This window comes from Crassostrea angulata, chromosome 2, assembly GCF_025612915.1.
Source record: "Crassostrea angulata isolate pt1a10 chromosome 2, ASM2561291v2, whole genome shotgun sequence".
Lineage (NCBI taxonomy): Eukaryota > Metazoa > Mollusca > Bivalvia > Ostreida > Ostreidae > Magallana > Magallana angulata.
The window spans coordinates 75,625,063-75,643,405 of record NC_069112.1 but is presented as its reverse complement, the minus strand read 5'-3'; the positions used below and the strand labels follow the sequence as shown (position 1 = coordinate 75,643,405).

At 35.4% G+C, this 18,343-nt stretch overlaps 2 protein-coding genes across 2 annotated transcripts in view; one reads left to right on the top strand and one right to left on the bottom strand.

Moving 5' to 3' along the window:
* Positions 1 to 2,385: 2,385 nt before the first annotated feature.
* Positions 2,386 to 9,616, bottom strand: LOC128171499 (collagen alpha-1(X) chain-like). The gene is made up of 19 exons (XM_052837268.1): positions 9,409 to 9,616; positions 9,001 to 9,078; positions 8,725 to 8,776; positions 8,540 to 8,566; positions 8,310 to 8,381; positions 7,943 to 8,086; positions 7,475 to 7,573; positions 7,014 to 7,155; positions 6,208 to 6,379; positions 5,910 to 6,063; positions 5,668 to 5,810; positions 5,300 to 5,447; positions 4,885 to 5,157; positions 4,707 to 4,753; positions 4,230 to 4,434; positions 3,827 to 3,902; positions 3,105 to 3,168; positions 2,673 to 2,758; positions 2,386 to 2,476 (listed from the first exon to the last, which is right to left on the bottom strand). The coding sequence occupies exons 1-19, from the start codon at positions 9,577 to 9,579 to the stop codon at positions 2,413 to 2,415; spliced, it is 2,217 nt and encodes a 738-aa protein (XP_052693228.1). The 5' UTR covers positions 9,580 to 9,616; the 3' UTR covers positions 2,386 to 2,412.
* A 3,457-nt stretch (positions 9,617 to 13,073) lies between these two features.
* Positions 13,074 to 18,343, top strand: part of LOC128171496 (E3 ubiquitin-protein ligase DCST1-like) — a 29,535-nt gene continuing 24,265 nt past the window's right edge. The window contains exons 1-4 of the mRNA XM_052837267.1: positions 13,074 to 13,304; positions 14,433 to 14,543; positions 15,677 to 15,880; positions 17,461 to 17,600. Coding sequence (XP_052693227.1) covers positions 13,169 to 13,304; positions 14,433 to 14,543; positions 15,677 to 15,880; positions 17,461 to 17,600 — 591 coding nt within the window. The 5' untranslated portion in view covers positions 13,074 to 13,168. The remainder of the gene's footprint in view (positions 13,305 to 14,432; positions 14,544 to 15,676; positions 15,881 to 17,460; positions 17,601 to 18,343) is intronic.

The window sequence follows — 18,343 nt, the reverse complement described above, 5'->3', positions numbered from 1 at the left end:
TCAATTATCTTCCTGATTTTCATTTTATTTTTTTTACATGCTCCTAAAAATAGTGGGGGGGGGGGGGGGGGGGGGGACTCCATAATATTTCAATTTTTCTATATTAAAATTGACGAAAAATGTTTGTTGCAAGAAAAAGTGTGTGAGATTGGTCACCTAAATTCAAAAGGTTTTCTTGGGATGAAACTTTGATTACGGTAACCTTTAATTTGTTATTTACGAACTTCTTTGCTTTCAATTATTAAAAATTGTAATGGTATTGCCGAGTTTCAAAGGTTATGGAAAAAAATGTAATGTAGAATCCATCTCAATCTTAGTTATCTTAAAACAAGCTACCATGCTTGTAATGATTCAAATATGATCAGTAATCTGAATGAGGTGCGCACGGTAAATAGTAATATTCATTTTCATTTTTTGATAGAAAGCAAAAATTAATACAATTTTCCCTTTTGCCTAAGTTTGGTTCTTTAAAGAGCAACGCTTATCTTTACCAAAGTTTCCTATGAAACGGGTTCTATGAATTTCCAAATTTATCTGTTGTGAATTTTGTGAATATTATTGAGAGAAATAGAAGGCACTAGATTTTGCGTATCTCCAACCCAGTAAAATGGAAGGTATTAATCTGTTCTCCACTCAAGAAAAATGGAAGGTAAAGGGCTTTGCTGTTTTACACCCCAGTAACCAAAACGTGTGTTGACTATTGGTGCAATTAAATTAACATGTTGATAACAGTGGGGTTTGGTTAGTTTTATGTATTTTAATTGTTGTGGATTGATTTGTGTCCCTTTGATACAACCTGAAAGGTTCAAACTCGTTTGTAACTAAAGACCAACTTGTTCATGTTATAGAAGACACAGCTGTTTATTTTTACTCCCCGTAAACTGCTTTCAGGCATGCGCAGTGTCTTGGTTTCATATTGACAAAGATGACCAAATATTTGTGTGATGTCTTGTTTTTGTCAAGCAAAGTAATTACCCCCAGTGAAGTAGGAACCTAACTCTTAATTGATCATTTGGTGACTGGGTAGTACTACACCCATTTCTTTGCGCTTCAAAACATTATTTTTTTTTTTTAAGAATAGTTAATAAATATCATTTTTTTTTCTGCTTATTTTAAATCACCACATTTCGTCAATTGATGTTTAGATGTTACCGAGTTTGTATTCAAAGTCAAATTTTGATTGAGAAATATTTTTGTAATTAAAATTATATTGGGTTACCATAAAACTCTTCAAAAAACAAAAGAGTTCTACTCTTTAAACAGTCGTATATAAAATGTGATGTTTATAATTGCCAGGTTTAGTCTCTCTCATAGGCCTGTTGTGCTGGTAATGCTTGTGTTACTATAAGAATTCCATTTTCTGTTACATATGAACTATAATATTGTGTATTTATATATTTATGATTTGGGGTTTATGCGTCACGATCCATTGAGTATATTTAAAACGTCTGTCTATGTCAGAAACTACCCTAGTTTTGTTAAACATGAATGTATGAGAAATAATAGAATTTATTGTTTACTACAAATGTTTCATATGAAATCAAATAAAATATATGAATAATTTCTCGTATTTATTTTATTCTCGTCGGTTGTTGAATGAAAGCATCTGTAATTAAGGAATAAGGAATTATTCTTTTAGTATTATGAGGTGATAGCCGAAGGGCTTTATGATAGATTTGAACACCCACCCCCACCCCACCCCCCCCCCCCCCCCCGCCCCCGGCAGAAATTATCACCTCATATTATTCAAAGAAAAATTCCGTATTACTTATTTTCATATAATTTTAAGCCATCGTACGAATAAATATTTATAAATATGAATATGTAAACCCCGCTGGCGCCTCAATTTGGCGTCATTTGAAGTTATGGGTTATATAGTACAAAATTGATACGTAGTGATATCACAGGCAAAGACACTGGAAAATGTAAATATCGTAAATTATAAAACGAATTGTCATAAGGATCTGTGACGTTGCACTTCTCAATACACAAGACGTACGAAAGGAAGTCCAACTCAAACATTGTCAAATGCTGTGTTATATAAAAACTATAGAGAATTGGGATATTTTTAGAATGGTATAACATAAAGGGCCCTATTGTGTTTCTAATTGGAGAACCAATGACTGTAACTGTAAAACTTCATTCAGACTGCTTCTTTTACGTGTAAACAATTAGGTAATTTAAACAGGAGTATTGCAAAACTTTTGTTGTAAATTCGAAGAGAAGAGGATTTTTTGTTATTTGAAGAGTATAGGGGAGCGAGCCGTATACATATATGCCTGTTTATTCTAGTATTTCACAATTTAAGGCTTAAACTTATTGTAGCATCGGTGTCTGTAAGAAACGTTTGTATAATTTGTGTCTATAAACCTATCAGGGAAGACGGATGTGTTGTAACTTTTATTGTTAGAGCTATCCCAGTATCGGCGTATTAATACTCCGTGTCGACTGTACAAATTCAGACGCTTCACCGCCACTGTAGGAAAAAAATGTAAATCCGCAATTATACTACATGTTTTGCCATCTTGAATAAGTTTCACCTCAATAAATTAATGCCTTTTATAAAGAGATTCGTTTTTCCCATCTAAGGAGAAATTGTGTAATTTTAATTATGTATTCATTATGAATAAGATGAACATGAATATTTATGAATTTGATATTTTTAATCTTACTTTGCATGTTCGTTTTTCCATACCACGTGACCTCCTGATGACGTCAGGTCTCCACTATTTAAGGCAGCTCTGCAGACCGGTAAATTCTGCAAGGAGAAAAATAACGAACTATTAAATACGGATTAAACGAACTGAAGTTGTACTGTTACATAATCATTATATGAAAATAGATAATAAAAACCGATAAGTTAGATTATTAAATGATTTTTCTTGGTGTAGAATTTGGACATACTGTAAAAGCGTGTTCGATACTTGGCATATACTTCTTGTCAATTTAGCCTGCAGAACTATTCGATTAATGCATGTACTATATCGATGCAAGATTTTAAGACACACTACAATATGCTCATAACACGACAGTAATAAGTCAGTAATCTGTCAGTAAGTTTGTTTATATCGATAAGATGAGGCGGTAGATGTACATGTACTCACCAATGCGAATCGATGGGCGTGGTAGACGTCATTGAGATCAGAGCAACCGGCTGGACAGGTGCCCCTGTAATATTGAATGTTGAGATCTATCCATCGTACAACGTAATCAGATTTAGAGCTAAATATGCACCGTGCAAATGATAACAGATCAACTACAATTGTAACTTCTCGGGCCTTTCCGACAGAGCTTGAAAAATACTACGAATATATTAAATAGGCGTCCATGACAACCCTCCTTTTTATAAAACTTGATATAAATGTAACACATTTTACGATCTGTTTAGATGTGAGCAAGACTTCATTTAAAGTCAATGATATACCCTAAAATATACCACAGAAGCGACATACAAGGCTGTCTGGCCGATACTTCTTATTTTAATTGAAGCGACTCCATTTTGTGTAAAATTCTAACATCCGGGAATGTTAATACATTCGAGGTGATTTTCCGAGCTCTGTAGGAAAGACACCAGAAGTTGCGATTGAGATCAGCTATTCGGTTCTCGCAGCATACATGTATGACTAATACATGTGTATGTGGTAATAAGATCACACGTAAAAAGAAAATCTCAATTACAAGTACTCGATTTTTATGTCATTAAATTGAAATAAGGAAATAAAATGGTACCTCATTAAAAATAGATTATATTGAAATATAATAAATATCCTATCTAGGCACATAAAGTAGTTGCCGCAGTATGGTTTATTACTAAAAGAGAAGTTACCCGCAGTACGACTTGTCTAATACCGCACACTCCGCAAACGTGGTCTGACAGGTCATTTGGCCCATGTCCTTGTAAACTGTGATAAATGAAAACATATGGAGATCATATAAAGTACCAAAAGTAACAATTACACTCAACTATCTTTCTTATCCCCTCGCAGCCTGGTCATTGATGTATTGATAGATATTCACCTACCTTGGGTGAAAAAAGTTTAATAACTACGTTATAGGTATATCAACTTATATTCATCTGTCAGAACGCAAGTTATATTTTTTTGAATAAGGAAGAACATGTCTGAAGGTGATAATACAGACAAGCGTTTTGTGAGATAACATTACATGTAGCTAAGAGATTTTTTTAAACGGTATCTTTTATCTGACGTCATCTGCGATGGCAAGTTTACCATAGAAGGCGGCGTGCGCGTTTCCGGTGTCGGTGGTAGCCTCGCATTGATATTCCCCGGTCTCTCTCTCCCCCGTCACAACAAACTGAACGCTCCCGTCAGCGTTAATATTGTGAACCGGAAATGACCCTGTGACCTTTGAGTACTGAAGGTTGTAACGATCGGTCTCCGTGACCCTGCATAAGTTTTGGACAACCTGTCCGACCTGAAAATATTAATAATAAATGTTTAATTTTACGAAATAAGCTAATTCTAAAACGGATGATTTGGATGTTTCGCGTGTGCTGACATTAAACTTTAAAAGACTTTGGTGGTGTCTCCATAACATAATTTTTCCTTAACTTAACTTATATTATATATTATTATGTAAATAACTTTTAATAATGTTTAACGTTCATCGTTATTATATGGACATCAACATCATTTAACCACCGAATCACCATTATAGTTGCCAGAAATAAGAAGTCAAGAACTTGCCTTCGCCCCAATGTATTCCTGGTCGGGGTGTATTTTTGGTTTACCATCTGCAAAGTAAAATTAAAAACATTTTTTACATCAGGTTTAATTTTAAAAAAAACTTACTGATAAATACGTAAAAATACCGTTTTTAATTTCACATAAACTATAAATAAATAGATATCATAGTAAAAGATACCTTTGACAATCAACTCGACCACTTTCTCTTGAACTCCCAGAATGCTCTCTGCTTTACACGTGTAATTTCCGGTATCACCGACATGGACGTCGACCAACACCAGTCCATTCACCGTCATCAAGCCCTTGTTGATGGCTGTGACATCACCGTCTTTTGACCACGTGACCGCGGGTGGAGGATAACCATTGACTTTACACGGTAATATGACCGTGTTGTTTTCTTTTGCTGTCACGTGATACACGGTTCCGGAAGTTCCCTGAATGGATGGTTTGGCTGTCAAATAAGAACAGAATTAAAGCGCATATCTTAAATTAGTTTTCAATCTTATCTAATTTGTACAGCATTACTATGATTAAGAATGCCCTTGCAACGCAAGAATCTTCTTTTTAACAAAAAATATAATGATCTTTATTACCTAGCTGAACACAACAGTCACTTCCAGTACCAGAGTCTCCCTTCTCTCCCTTTTGTCCAAAGTATCCTTGCTGACCTCTGTCTCCCTTTTGACCCGGTGAACCGGAAGGACCAGTAGCGCCAACTGGACCAGGAAGTCCAGTGTAGCCCTTAACAATATAAAAAAATTTCAAACTGATATATGTCAATTTTATAGTACATCATTTCTCATTATCAATTATAATTATGTATAGTAATTTAAAGTATTTAAGAGATACTTGTGGCAACTCCTTGAGCAAATGTTAAGATACTGTTTTTTGACTATCTAGTCATCATCCAAATAGCAAAACTAATCACTCATTGTGTGACAACAATCTTTTGTCAACTCACCCTTTGTCCCATTTCTCCTTTTGCTCCCGGCATGCCCTGTGTTCCGGTTTCGCCCTTCCTTCCCATGATTCCGGGTGATCCGTTTGAACCAGGAATCCCCATGAGTCCCGGCTCCCCTTTGTGACCCATCAAACCGGTGTAACCTTTGTTGAAGTGATGGGTTTTATTTTTAAGCCATTTCTTTGAACAACGCACAATACAATCATACAGAAGATTAAAAAAAACACATTGAAGATACTCACCTTGGGCGCCCATTTCTCCTTTTTGGCCTTGAACACCCATCATACCGGTGTCTCCTCTATCGCCCCTGTCTCCTTTGGGTCCGGTCATACCTGGAGCTCCTGGACTGCCCTTAAGCCCCGCGGGACCAAAGGGACCCGGATCACCGGCATTTCCCTATAATACACACAAAACTTATACATGTTTATATTTAAATCATTTGACAGAACATTGCAGAACATTGCTAAAAGTATAAGATATTTAAAAACGTTCGTGTCAAGACGTCAACTTATAATACTAGTGTTAAAGTACAAAACAAACCTTAGGACCTTGCTGTCCTATTTCTCCTTTCAAACCTTGTATACCCGGAAGTCCATTAATGCCCGGTTTTCCCGGCGTTCCCGAAAGTCCCATCATTCCCTGTTGACCTTTCACACCAGACTGTCCCGGTAGTCCCTGAGGGCCGGCCACACCTTGTGGTCCCTGGGGTCCGCTGATAAAACATTGCATCGTTACTTGAAGATCGAGGTTTGTTGGTCAATAAATTATTAATCATATTTACTAGTATTAACCTATTTTTTAGATGTAATTTTTCTATATTTATAAACATCTTTTGGTCTATCCATCACATTAGAACTTGGACTTTCGGTAGGATGTAACTATGCTTCTATTGCATCAAAACAAGTTAAAATGACGCTGGTTAAAGTGAAATATGCACAGATTGTGTAGTCTTGGTTCAAAAGCCAGAAACATATTGTTGATTTCAAAGAGCCATAGCTGAGTGGCCAGCGATAGACAAGACTACGTCCAATTGCTGGTTGACACAACTACTCAAAGTCCAAGGTCCTGTTAAAATGGTTCTAACTCAATATTTAAGGTAGATGAGATTTTTCTTGCTTTTTTTGGTCAAAAGGAAATAAGAGCACGAGTGTACATAAAATTTATTTAAATACTATCTAGAGGTTGACGAATGACTATCGATCACTATCAAATAAGCTGCAAAAGGCAATGCAGGGAAAATACTATTGAATTAAAAGATCTTAATACACATATATATGACATTAAAAAAATGCTAACAACCTTATTAAGGATATACATTAAAACATTTGAGATATAGAAAGCCCAACCTCATTCCGGGCTCTCCCTTGTTTCCGGTTGGTCCAAAAGGTCCGTCCTCGCCCTTCAGTCCCGGCTCACCCTTCGTCCCCGGAAGTCCCGTAGCCCCCGGAGTTCCGGTTTGGCCTGGAAGTCCGACAGACCCAGGTTCTCCTGCGTATGAATTCCGTGAACATGTTATAGATACATGACGATTCCACGGAACTGTTAACTATTCTACCAGTAATTTGGAGGAAGGGTTTCTAAATTACATGCGCTAAATAAACACATGTATATATAAGCTACATTAATTTTTGGTTTTTTTAAAATAACGAACTTGATTTATAAGTTTTATCATTAGTACTGGTCGTACAGGCTATCATAATTTAGCCCTCTGTGTATTCTTTTTGTGTTTTGTTAGCAACATCAGTGACTTTGTAATAGTAAAAATAAGGAAATGAAAATAAAAATCTGAAATTGTGCACATCTTTACCCTTATTTCCCAGAAGACCTATTGGTCCTTGTAAACCCGGAAGTCCCTGTGTTCCGTTGGCGCCATCTTGACCTCTGTTACCAATCTCACCTTTTGGACCTAAATCAAAAATCATACATACTTATGTTGACAAAGAGCTTGAAGCATAGTTTAACCAAGGATTCAATTTGTATGGCAGTGCGGTGTAATTGGAGTCAAACTTTTTTTATCATGTTTGCAAAGTTGCATCTTCGCATAAAATATTGCACAAGATTGGTTTTACCCGCACTGGTTTTCGACAATTACAGCATGTTGTTGTATCGAAGAAAACTGTTTACAAGTGCTATTTCATTCATTTTGCATCACATTATGTTCGCAAATTCGCAAGATCCTATCAAACCTTTGATTTTCGCAGTGCGAGTTTTCGACTATTACATCTTAACGTAAAACAACGGCTACGTATATCAGTCTACATACAGCACCAATTACCTTGTAATCCGGGTATTCCCCGGAATCCCATGTCGCCTTTGATCCCGGCTTCACCTTTGACCCCGGTATAACCAGTTTCACCTTTGACCCCTGCAGGACCCATTGGACCAGGGTCACCCTTACCTCCATTTAGTCCGTTGGTTCCTGGTCAACAATTCAAACATTAAGGTTGTACATTTATGATACTGCAATCGTTCAAGCACAAAAGGCTGATATTGTCAAAAAGATGTGTATATATAATCTTAATGAAGGAACCTTTCGTGGTTCGTTTTTGTCTGTTTGTTTCTTTTGTGCGTTTGCTTGTTGGTTTATGTATTCTCCATTTGTTTGTTTGTTTGTTTGTTTGTTTGTGTGTTTGTTTGTTTACCTGGAAGACCAGGGAGTCCAGCCAGTCCTTGGTCGCCTTTACTTCCGGTGTTTCCCTTTAATCCGGGTAATCCTTTAAAAAGACATAATTATGTTAAGTGAAACAATGAGAGAGAGAGAAAGATAGAGAGAGAGACAGACAGACAGACAGACAGACAGACAGACAAAGGGTAGGAAAGAAGGAGCTAGAGAATAATTTTATTACTGCAGCGAATAAAGTTATCTGGTTACCCTGAAGTCCAGGGTCGCCTTTGCTTCCTGAAAAAAAAATTGGAAAAGTACATTACTAAAGCACCGCTCATGTACGTACCTTTGTACATTTTGTTATTCATTCACAGGAATTATATGCAGAGACTGTCAACACAGTACATTATATAATTAAGGTACTCTATGCGTTTCCCCAGACTCAGACTGACCTTGTATACAAACTGTTGTATTACTGGTACACTGTAACTTTAATTGTTCATTCTGTATAAAAAAAAAGGACAAATTTTATATGCATTCAAGTTTTTATCATAGAAGAGAAATATTAAATTTGAAATTATGCACGATATACTTTATTGTAATTGAAGAACATTGACCGATATCTCCATAATAAAAGATGAAAATCATCCTTGTCTTACCGTAATGCTCCTAATAAAGGAAAATACTATTTCTTTTGATGGGGGGGGGGGGTTAAATATTTGTCTTACCGTAATGTTCCTAATAAATGAAGGTAAATCCCCCACTACCTGTCTCTTTGTTCTTATAATGTCTTCTGAGTTTTCATTCTGAAGTAAACACAACAAACCTGACACCATTTTGAACTACTTTCTTATTCCTTCATTTTCTTCGAGTTTACTTCTCATAATTTAAATTATCAATGAACGTACTATAGATTCACATAGTATTTTGTACATGTGTATACATTCACTGCTTCATTTATAAATTACTGTTGACCAAATCGTTTATTTTAGATCAGCATACTGATTTGTAAACCAATAGTAAAAAATTCATGGATCGACTAGAAAAGCGGCAGCTAGTAAAGAATAATAAAGCAAACTATATTCATTGATCTAATTTCAGTATATAATATTCCAAGAATGGATTTCCTATCTTACCGTTACAAAATTACACTGAAGTTTTAAGATTTCTATGTCCTGTTTTAGATTCCAAATTTGATAGAAATTCACGGCTGTAAGCGAAGCAAGCGCAAATCCCGTTACAAGCGCGCTCGTGACGTAGATGCAGCCACAGTTCTGCCTCTTTCTTGTGTTTTCTTCCATCCTCATACTTTCGACCAAAATCTGACCTATTGTAATGTCATAGGATCTTTAAGGTTAAATTCTCTGAAGTACTCACTGCTTAAGGCCGAGGTGGGCTTATTGATTGTTACTCTTAATATGTAAAAAAAAACCACCAAAAAAACCCACCTCCCGCTCCTAAAAAATCTTCTTCTAAATGAGGGGGCTATTTATACAATACACAGTTTTGTTATCACATGAATTTTGTTTTTAGATCTAGCACTAGAATATTCTCAAACAGATCTTTCTAGATTTTCCTTGTTGAAAATCTCGAAATAACTGTCATAATAGTTTTGCTTTTCAGATATATTGGTAAACTAAAAACTTAACTACAATTTTATGATATTCTCATACAGCATCCGATATTGAGATGTTTGAAAACTCGAAATTTGCCGCTCAATTCAATGTCCGAGTAAGAAGATGTTCAAGTTATATGCACGGGTAAATCTGATTTAGTGTATTGTTTGTGTGAAACAAAGAATTATCTTTTCGTGGCCTAAGTCCGTCTTATCGTAATGTCCGAGTTGGCATGGTCCGTGCGACCTCTTAATCCCCTGATAGTACGCTGGTATTCTATAATATGGTAGTACAAAGATTCTTATAACGTATAATTGGGGAGAGAGAGAGAGAGAGAGAGAGAGAGAGAGAGAGAGAGAGAGAGAGAGAGAGAGAGAGAGAGAGAGAGAGAGAGAGAGAGGGGCGGAAGGGAAGGAGCACATTATTGGGGGGGGGGGGGGGGGGGTGTTTCGACAAAACAATCGACCGTGCATCATGCATTTTTAATAAAGCAATAGAAATACAATGATCAGCACTGATGAAGTCATTTTTATCATTAATTAATTTTTGTTAGTTGCATGTTTTATACTCTCGTTTCATCTTATTCTCAGGACATACGGCAAAGTTCGTGTCTCTCGTAAAAAAAAAAGATACTTTTTTTCACACGCACTAAGTCGCTAATTGAACCAATATATCCAATGAAGCATTATCTTTTTGGGGTGGAATGTTGTTTAAATTGTACACGTCCTATACAAACGCGGCAAAATTTGGTAATAGCAAATTTTATATTAGTTTAAGGGACCAAAGATAAATAGTACTTTATAATGCAATTCATGCAATTTTACCTGAAATTCTAAGCACGGTTTGTTATACTTTAGGAAACTCTTCAAAAACTAACATTTATAAATAATGATTAAACTGGACGTCATAGTACTTTAAAAGAAAATACTACGAAATTATACCGTTTTTACTTCAAGATTTTCTTTTATAAAAGGAATATTTACAACTATACACATTATATAACTGGGTTATTGGTTTGATTCCCTCACATCCACAGAATAATCAAAAGTGACCGGGGGGGGGGGGATACGTACCTAGGTGACCCTATAACAGAATCTATATAAAGTACATTCTTTATTTATATAACTATGAACAGAGGGCTGGCGTTTATAAATAGAGTGTCGTTTATCAGTACTTATGAATGGACAGTGTAATTTTGCAGGGTCAGTGCTTATACATTATAAGAAGTAAATATACATGTAGGCTACCTATTTAGTACCGCGCGTTGGACCAACATAAATAAAATGCACGTGAAGAAAGACCTATTCAGTCGATCCCGTTCAATAGTGTATCTACATGGTATCTATAAACAGCATATCATTTAATATTTATTCGTTTGATGAGATATCGGCACTTCTGATTGGTCGAAAAATTTCTTTGATACCTGCATCAATAAAATTTTAGCCGGATCTACTTTTCTCAACTGTTCTGATCTAATACTATTTATAGAACGGGAATTTCCAAGATAAACACTGTCAACAAAATGTAAAGTTGTGTCTGTTTTATTGTCAGCAAACAAAATACAACCTTGTGGATATAAAAACTTGAAAGTTTAACCTTCAAAAATAAACAAAACACATTATTTGATTCACGAAACAGAAAATTAAGCGTCTTCTCACGATTTCGTCTGCTTGAGATCAATCAACATTTACAGCGAGGCTGGCTGTTCCTTTTCCAGGAATATATAGACCTATAAACTTTCACGGTAACACTGCTGTTAAAATTTGGTAACGATAAATTTTTAATTTACACACGTACATGATTGGTCATCAGCATAAGCGTCGTAAAGAAAGCAATGAGTAATGCATCAACTCCTTCGGCGCATTCCAAGCGGCAGATATACCATTTAAGTACATCACTGACCACAACGTTTACAAAAGTCGCTTATACATACTATTCTTTGTCGACATATCAGCTATTTTCATCCACGATCGCCTTTCCTTGGATGGTTATGTCCAGTTGCATATTCCAGCGATCTCACATGAAAACTAGTTTTATTACGAGTTTTTCAGCACAGTGAATAATATCACAAGCTATCGCATGTATTTTCCTTCGTTTTCAATTCAGCCGGTTCAGATTTTAACTCACTATTTGTGTTTAATCCATTAAATTCAGCTCAATAGCTCTGCATCAGCTGAAGGCGCATCCATTTTGAATATTGTTGCTGTTGTTGTTTTGTATTCATACGCGCCGCTTCATTTACATTATTTACATTTTTGATCAATGACACTTCACATATTTTTATTTAAAAATGTTTTATTAAATGATAAGAAATGAAGATAATGATTTTTCTATTGATCGACGTATCAAAGAAAAAATTGACCGGAAAACTTTTTCATCAATGCGCTACGCGCATTGATGAAGTTTTCCGGTCAATTTTTTCTTTGATACGTCGATCAATAGAAAAATTATTATCTTCATTTCTTAAGAAATTTACAAAAAATAAATCATCAAAACAGTGCAAAAGAATAAGCAGGAGAAGATAAACAAGTATAAACAAATACATTCTGTAAATAAAATTCGTGAAAAAAAATGTGTATGAAATAATTAAACTGAACACATTAATGCTGTAAAAATGAATCAATATATAATTTAATCAGACAAATAAATGTCTGATTATTTTGTATAGTCTGTCCCAAGATATTTTTGCCGCATATTTTCTTAAATTATTCAATATTTATAAATTCCTCTTGGTTCAGACAATGTTCATTCAATAGTATGAAAAAATCTCAAGATTTCCCCCTTGAAACGCCCCCTCTAGCTTGTCGGGTATCAGTACACGGCTAAAAATAAAAAGTCTACGAGGTTTTTCCATTGCCAAGGTGATGAAGACGCCCGGATGATAACGTTGAAAAATTGCGCGAGGTGTCCCGAGTATTTCCGAATGGAGAAAACATTCCCCATTATAAATCTCCGTAGGAAATCTGTTTTCGTTCCTGTGAATTTTTACGAGGGAAAAATGATAATGTGTGAATGAAGTTATCTTGGGAATTTTCCCTTTCATCGATTTTAATTGCACTTCAGTCACAAGTATGTGTATTTTTATTAAAAATCGTTCAAATATGCAGCATAAATATCTTGGGACAGACTTTAGACGTTATGGGGAAAAAGATTGATTTTAAAATACGTTCACTGCCGTTCTAAAATTGAAGTTACATGTACAGCACTTTGGAATTATGACGTCATAGTTGCGGAATATGACGTCATAAGTCACATCTTGAAGAAATCGACGTCTGGAAAAATGGCAGAAAAAAATCAAACGGAGGTGGAAATAGAAAAGATTGTCAAGAAAAAGATTATGACATATGAGGAGTACATGACGAAGTACAGACGGCGGAAGTATAGGCGACGGCGGCGAAGAGGAGGCATTCTCTGTTGTGAGTAAGGGGGGGGGGGGGATGTCTGTCACTTAAAGTATAAAATCAGTGCAGTACCACAGGATTCGAACAAGTACTGGCGTGCGACCAGTTCTCGAGTTCTGACGTCATTTTATCAACACATAAAAAAATAATCATTCGAAAAATGACGTCACAATGTACTGGCGAGAAAAGGTACTCGGCGAGAACTGGTCGCACGCCAGTAGAATTCAAGCAACGAGTTCGGGGTTCAATCGCAACTTTTCGAGTCTTTCTGATATATAGAACTGTTATTTTCCGAATTCTGTCGGAAAGGCCCGGAAAGTTGGAATTTGACCAATTTTTTTTTATATGTATTATATATTAAATAAGTACCACGATATTATGAGACACCGGTATACAATATCTTACCAACCCTCTCAGATTACTGTATGTTCATTTATAGTCCGAAATATCTAACGTTTTTCTGGCTTTTTTAACGATTTTGATATTTACTTGTCAGTTTTCCTGGCAAGTAAATATCAAAATCGTTAAAAAAGCCAGAAAAACGTCAGATATTTCGGACTAGTTCATTTACAGAACAGGAATTTAGCAGAAATCAGGTACAACATGATATTTTTTAAAAGGCCTATTTGTTTTTTTGTCCTCACAAAAAGAAGATTTAAAATTTTATCGTAATTTTGGTATGAAGTGAAATTAAGTCTGTTCTCATCTAAACCGAAAGGTTATAACGAAGGGCCTGTTCAGTTCTGCATTAGGTATCTAGAGTATGTAACCCTAACTTTAATTAAGACACAACTTACGGAATAAAACGCACAACAACGTCGCTGCTTTGGGTAACTGACTTTAAAGCACTTTAAACCACTGAGTGTAAATTATAGATGAAGGCTAATGACCGAATATTTGATATTTGATTAAATGAAAAATGATAACGTGCAAAAAATATCAACTGTACACATATTTCAAAAATATTTTAATCGATTTTAAACATATGATGACGTGGACCACTGTGTCCAGATGGTCAGTATTGTCCTGTCTTCTGGTATTTCATTGGTTGTTTTAACTGCAGGTTTTTATGACACAGACTACCAAGCGTATGTAACAACCAATCTTCTTGATATTCCATTATAAGTTTTTTTTTTCTTGTAGGTTTTTACCTAGTCATTGACAAATTGATGAACGTCATTAACTCGAGTCCGGAGGAGTACAACAGCATCAAGACGGTGCTGGGGTTCCCAGTGGGGGCATTCATCGCATACAGTAAGTCGTGTCCTTGTACGTCCCCCCTCCCCCAAAACAAAAATAAATAAATACAAAAACCGTATTTTTGAAGAATTGTGGGGGCAAGGATCTTAATAATCTTAATCCGTTGGGAAGGGTAGGGGGATACAGAGAATAATTTTAAACTTCGATTTAACTGCTATATGCGAGTTCATGTTCTTCAATTTTCTTTACACCCCCCCCCCCCAAAAAAAAAAGCGGGGGACCAACTCCATCGTACTTCAATTTTTTATATGTTATATTGTAAATTTAAGAATAACGTTTCAATGTTTCCTGTCAGATAAAGTGGGGGAGCCCCCCCCCCCCCCCCCACGCTCCGATGCTACGTGTTTGGTTTGTAAATAATTTTAGGAAATAAAATCACTATTTGCATTTAACCACATACCTTGGGTTATTTTTTATACTGTATATTTATACATAGATTGTTTCAGTTTCACGATGCTTGCTGAACAATATTCCTTTTCTGGGTGAATTAATTTAGATGGATGAAATATATATAAATGTAGTTTTTTAACTCGTATAGCGGTATATTTTAAGTCCTTTCCATGGTTCTCTACTTAGGACGCTTGGGACCTTTGTAAAACTTGGTCAAACTTAGTCACTCTTTCCTACAAAAGGGCAGAATTAAACTGCCATGTTGTAAACTGACACTATTATAGTTAAGTTTAAATTGATATATTTAAAACTTTTAATGTACCAACCCAGTAAATTAAAAATTTACAACATGACAGAACTACGGTTACAACGAACGATTTTGGAGAAGGCTAACATAAGTATGCCTGCTGCCTAATCCATTTACTGTAAACCAACTTTTATTCGCGTGCGAGAAATTTTCGCGAAATTCGCGAGAGCCTTGTCGTCGCGAATATTTCTTGCCTCGAACCAGTCTTTATCGTATGGTAGTTATAACAAAATACAGGTCTAAATGTAAGGCTTGGTCGCGAACATTCGTCGCCACGAACCAGTTTACTGGAAATAAATCGCGAAATAAAGTCGCCGCGAATGAATGTTGGTTTACAGTATTCATACTACTTAAATAATAAATTATGTTCAAATCAAATTTAAAAAACTCGTGAACGAGATTACATCCATTTGTAATTCCTTTCATTCAGTGCTTTACAAGGCTGTGTTGGAGCCCCTGGCACTGCCCAAGAACCTCCAAGAGCTGCTGGGAGGTGTCCTGGGGTTGGGGATGGCCAGTGGCTACGCCATGTCTGTACAGGTGCGATGTATCACCTGGCTACTCGTGCCCACGTTCTTCGGTAAGAAGGGGAGATCATTCGTGGCGGCTTACGCCATTGTATTTCTGATAACAGGTGAGTGTGTACTGTTATTTATACATGCATGGATCTAGATTGGGGAGGATGGGAGTCAGAGGGTTCAGACCCCCCACCCCCTCCCCGCAAAATTCAAATTTCTCGAAATTTACATTATAAACGTACCGAATATATGCATCAGACCCCCTGGCGTAATCAATTACCGTCGACCCCCCCCCCCCTTCCCCCAACTTCCTTGGGAAAAAAATTCTGGACACGAACATGGCTAAAGGGCCATTGTCACGATTTTGGTAAAATTCTGTTTTTCTGTTTTTATTATAATTTACAATGCTGTTGGAATGCATTTCCAAATATTAAATGGAATTTTAGAGTCAGTAGAAAAGTCATAAGCAATATAAAGGGCTCACAATTATTTGTAGTGTAAACAAGTGTCCTTTACAAAAATTTAGATTATTGATAATCAAAATTTGTACATAAAAACTAGTTGTCATGTACCAATTTTTATTATCAATAATCTAAATCTAGTTGTCATGTACAAATTTTGATTATCAATAATCTAAATTTTTGTAAAGGACACAAGGTTCGTGCCTTGTTTTTGCTTACATTAGTTCAATTTACCGGTAAAAGTTCTTTTTTAAAGTAAATCCACCCTCCTGTGACGTCATACATTTTCATAAACCATGAATTCATTAAAATTCTTGCAAGTAGATTTGTAATTTCTATGTTATCATAGGTGCACATCAAAAACTCAAATTATTGTTTACTTGGAGATATTTAATAAGCTTTTTTCATCCTTATATTCGACATAATTCAATAATGACAAAGGGAAATAACCCTTTTCTACTTTTCTCCAAGTGATATATCTAAATGCTATAATTTTTCTTATGTAAACAATTTTTTCTTTTCTTTTTTTAATTAATTTTAGTTTTCTGGCAAAGTAAGCAATAAAATTTAAATAGACAAACAAGTATCCATCCACTTATATTTAATTTTTAAACAAAAAAAGTGTGATTTTCAGATGATAATTTCAGCTTTTGGTTTTTATTACCTTAAATCTTAAATAGTATGGAAACATATATATTTTATTCATTTTTTGATAAAATTCAAGTCCAATAAGTTAAAAAAAAGTTAAGTTTTTAACTTTGAACCCATGATTTTATAGGTACGGAGTTACCTTAAGCTAATTTTCCATCTTTTTATTCATTTTAAGCATAAATACATTGATTGTAACGTTCACCACACTCATTTTTTGGTCTAAAACTGAAGTTTTCACTTTATCGTTCGAAATTAAACAAAAGCTTTGTTTACATAGCAGAAAATTGTAAGCTTTGTAAGTTGCTTATAACTCAATGAATGACACTCAAATTTTGGTTGGCTATTAAAAATGCTTTTTTGAAGCATTGTAATTATTAAAATCGGAAAAAATAATTTTGACTAAAATCGTGACCTACCCCTTTAATACACCGTCATATCTAACGACAACAGTGAGAACAAAGAAAGGAAAAAATACCCAAATTCCAAACTCAGCAAACAAAATAGAAATACAAGCATATCATGAAACATTAAAATAAATCAATCAATCAATTATAATCAATCAATCGATCGATCATTCATTGCAGGACCTGTCCACAACATTATGATCAATGGTCAGGAGGTGACGCGGGCGTTGGTGTGTGCTACAGAGTTGGCCATCAACCACTCAACCACTAAGATGGACCTCAAAACCAGGCCCATCATGAGTGTTGCCAAGGATTTTCAGGTAAGATCTTATTGGAATATTATAGACATTTAACTGGTGAGAATTTTCACACAATTTAAAAAAAATAATAACCAATTATCATTGCCATTAATGATATGATACTTGTTTTGTTTGTTTGTTCTACGTTTTCTGTAAACTGTTTGAATTTAATTGCGAAATTTTTACTTCGGTTTTGGTAGACATGTACTCTGGAATACACATGTAATTTCTATTTGTTGGGGGTCAATGTTCGTGAAGAGCCACAATTTTTCTGGTTTGTGGGGGCGTAATTTCGTTGGTAATGCAATCGGGATGATTTTAATAGATATTAAACAAATGGCTGTGTATAGGTTCGTGGGAATGTAAATACTGGGCAATAACTACCCACTAAAGCCAAGAACAATGATGATTCCACAGTATACACAATTTTCAATTTGTTCAGTGACCAATTCACATTCAGGTCAATGTATACCAATATGGTGACAATTGCACGTTTCCAGTCTGTTTGAAGATGGGAATATCAGAACATATTTTGCTTTCTATTTCAATTTTACTGCTTTAAAAAAGGTTGGAAGCTGAACCCTCAGATCCACTATAGAAAAAAATCAAAGTACTGAAAAGCGCTAACCCAGCTTCTGTTTGTATATAAAAGAGATATATATGTATATAACATTTCAGTTTCAGTATACGCAATATATTTCCTCATCACTGTGGCAGCCCCTGCAATGATGTATGTACGCACCGTACATTAAATTCACAGTCGC

Excerpts from the sequence above, each read along its gene's own strand:
- LOC128171499 (XM_052837268.1), bottom strand. The coding sequence starts at position 9,579 with ATGAGGATGGAAGAAAACACAAGAAAGAGGCAGAACTGTGGCTGCATC. Across the intron at positions 3,903-4,229 it reads CGCGCACGCCGCCTTCTATG|TTTACAAGGACATGGGCCAA; the intron begins GTAAACTTGCCA and ends CATTTATCACAG. Across the intron at positions 3,169-3,826 it reads TTAGACAAGTCGTACTGCGG|GGGCACCTGTCCAGCCGGTT; the intron begins GTAACTTCTCTT and ends TCAATATTACAG.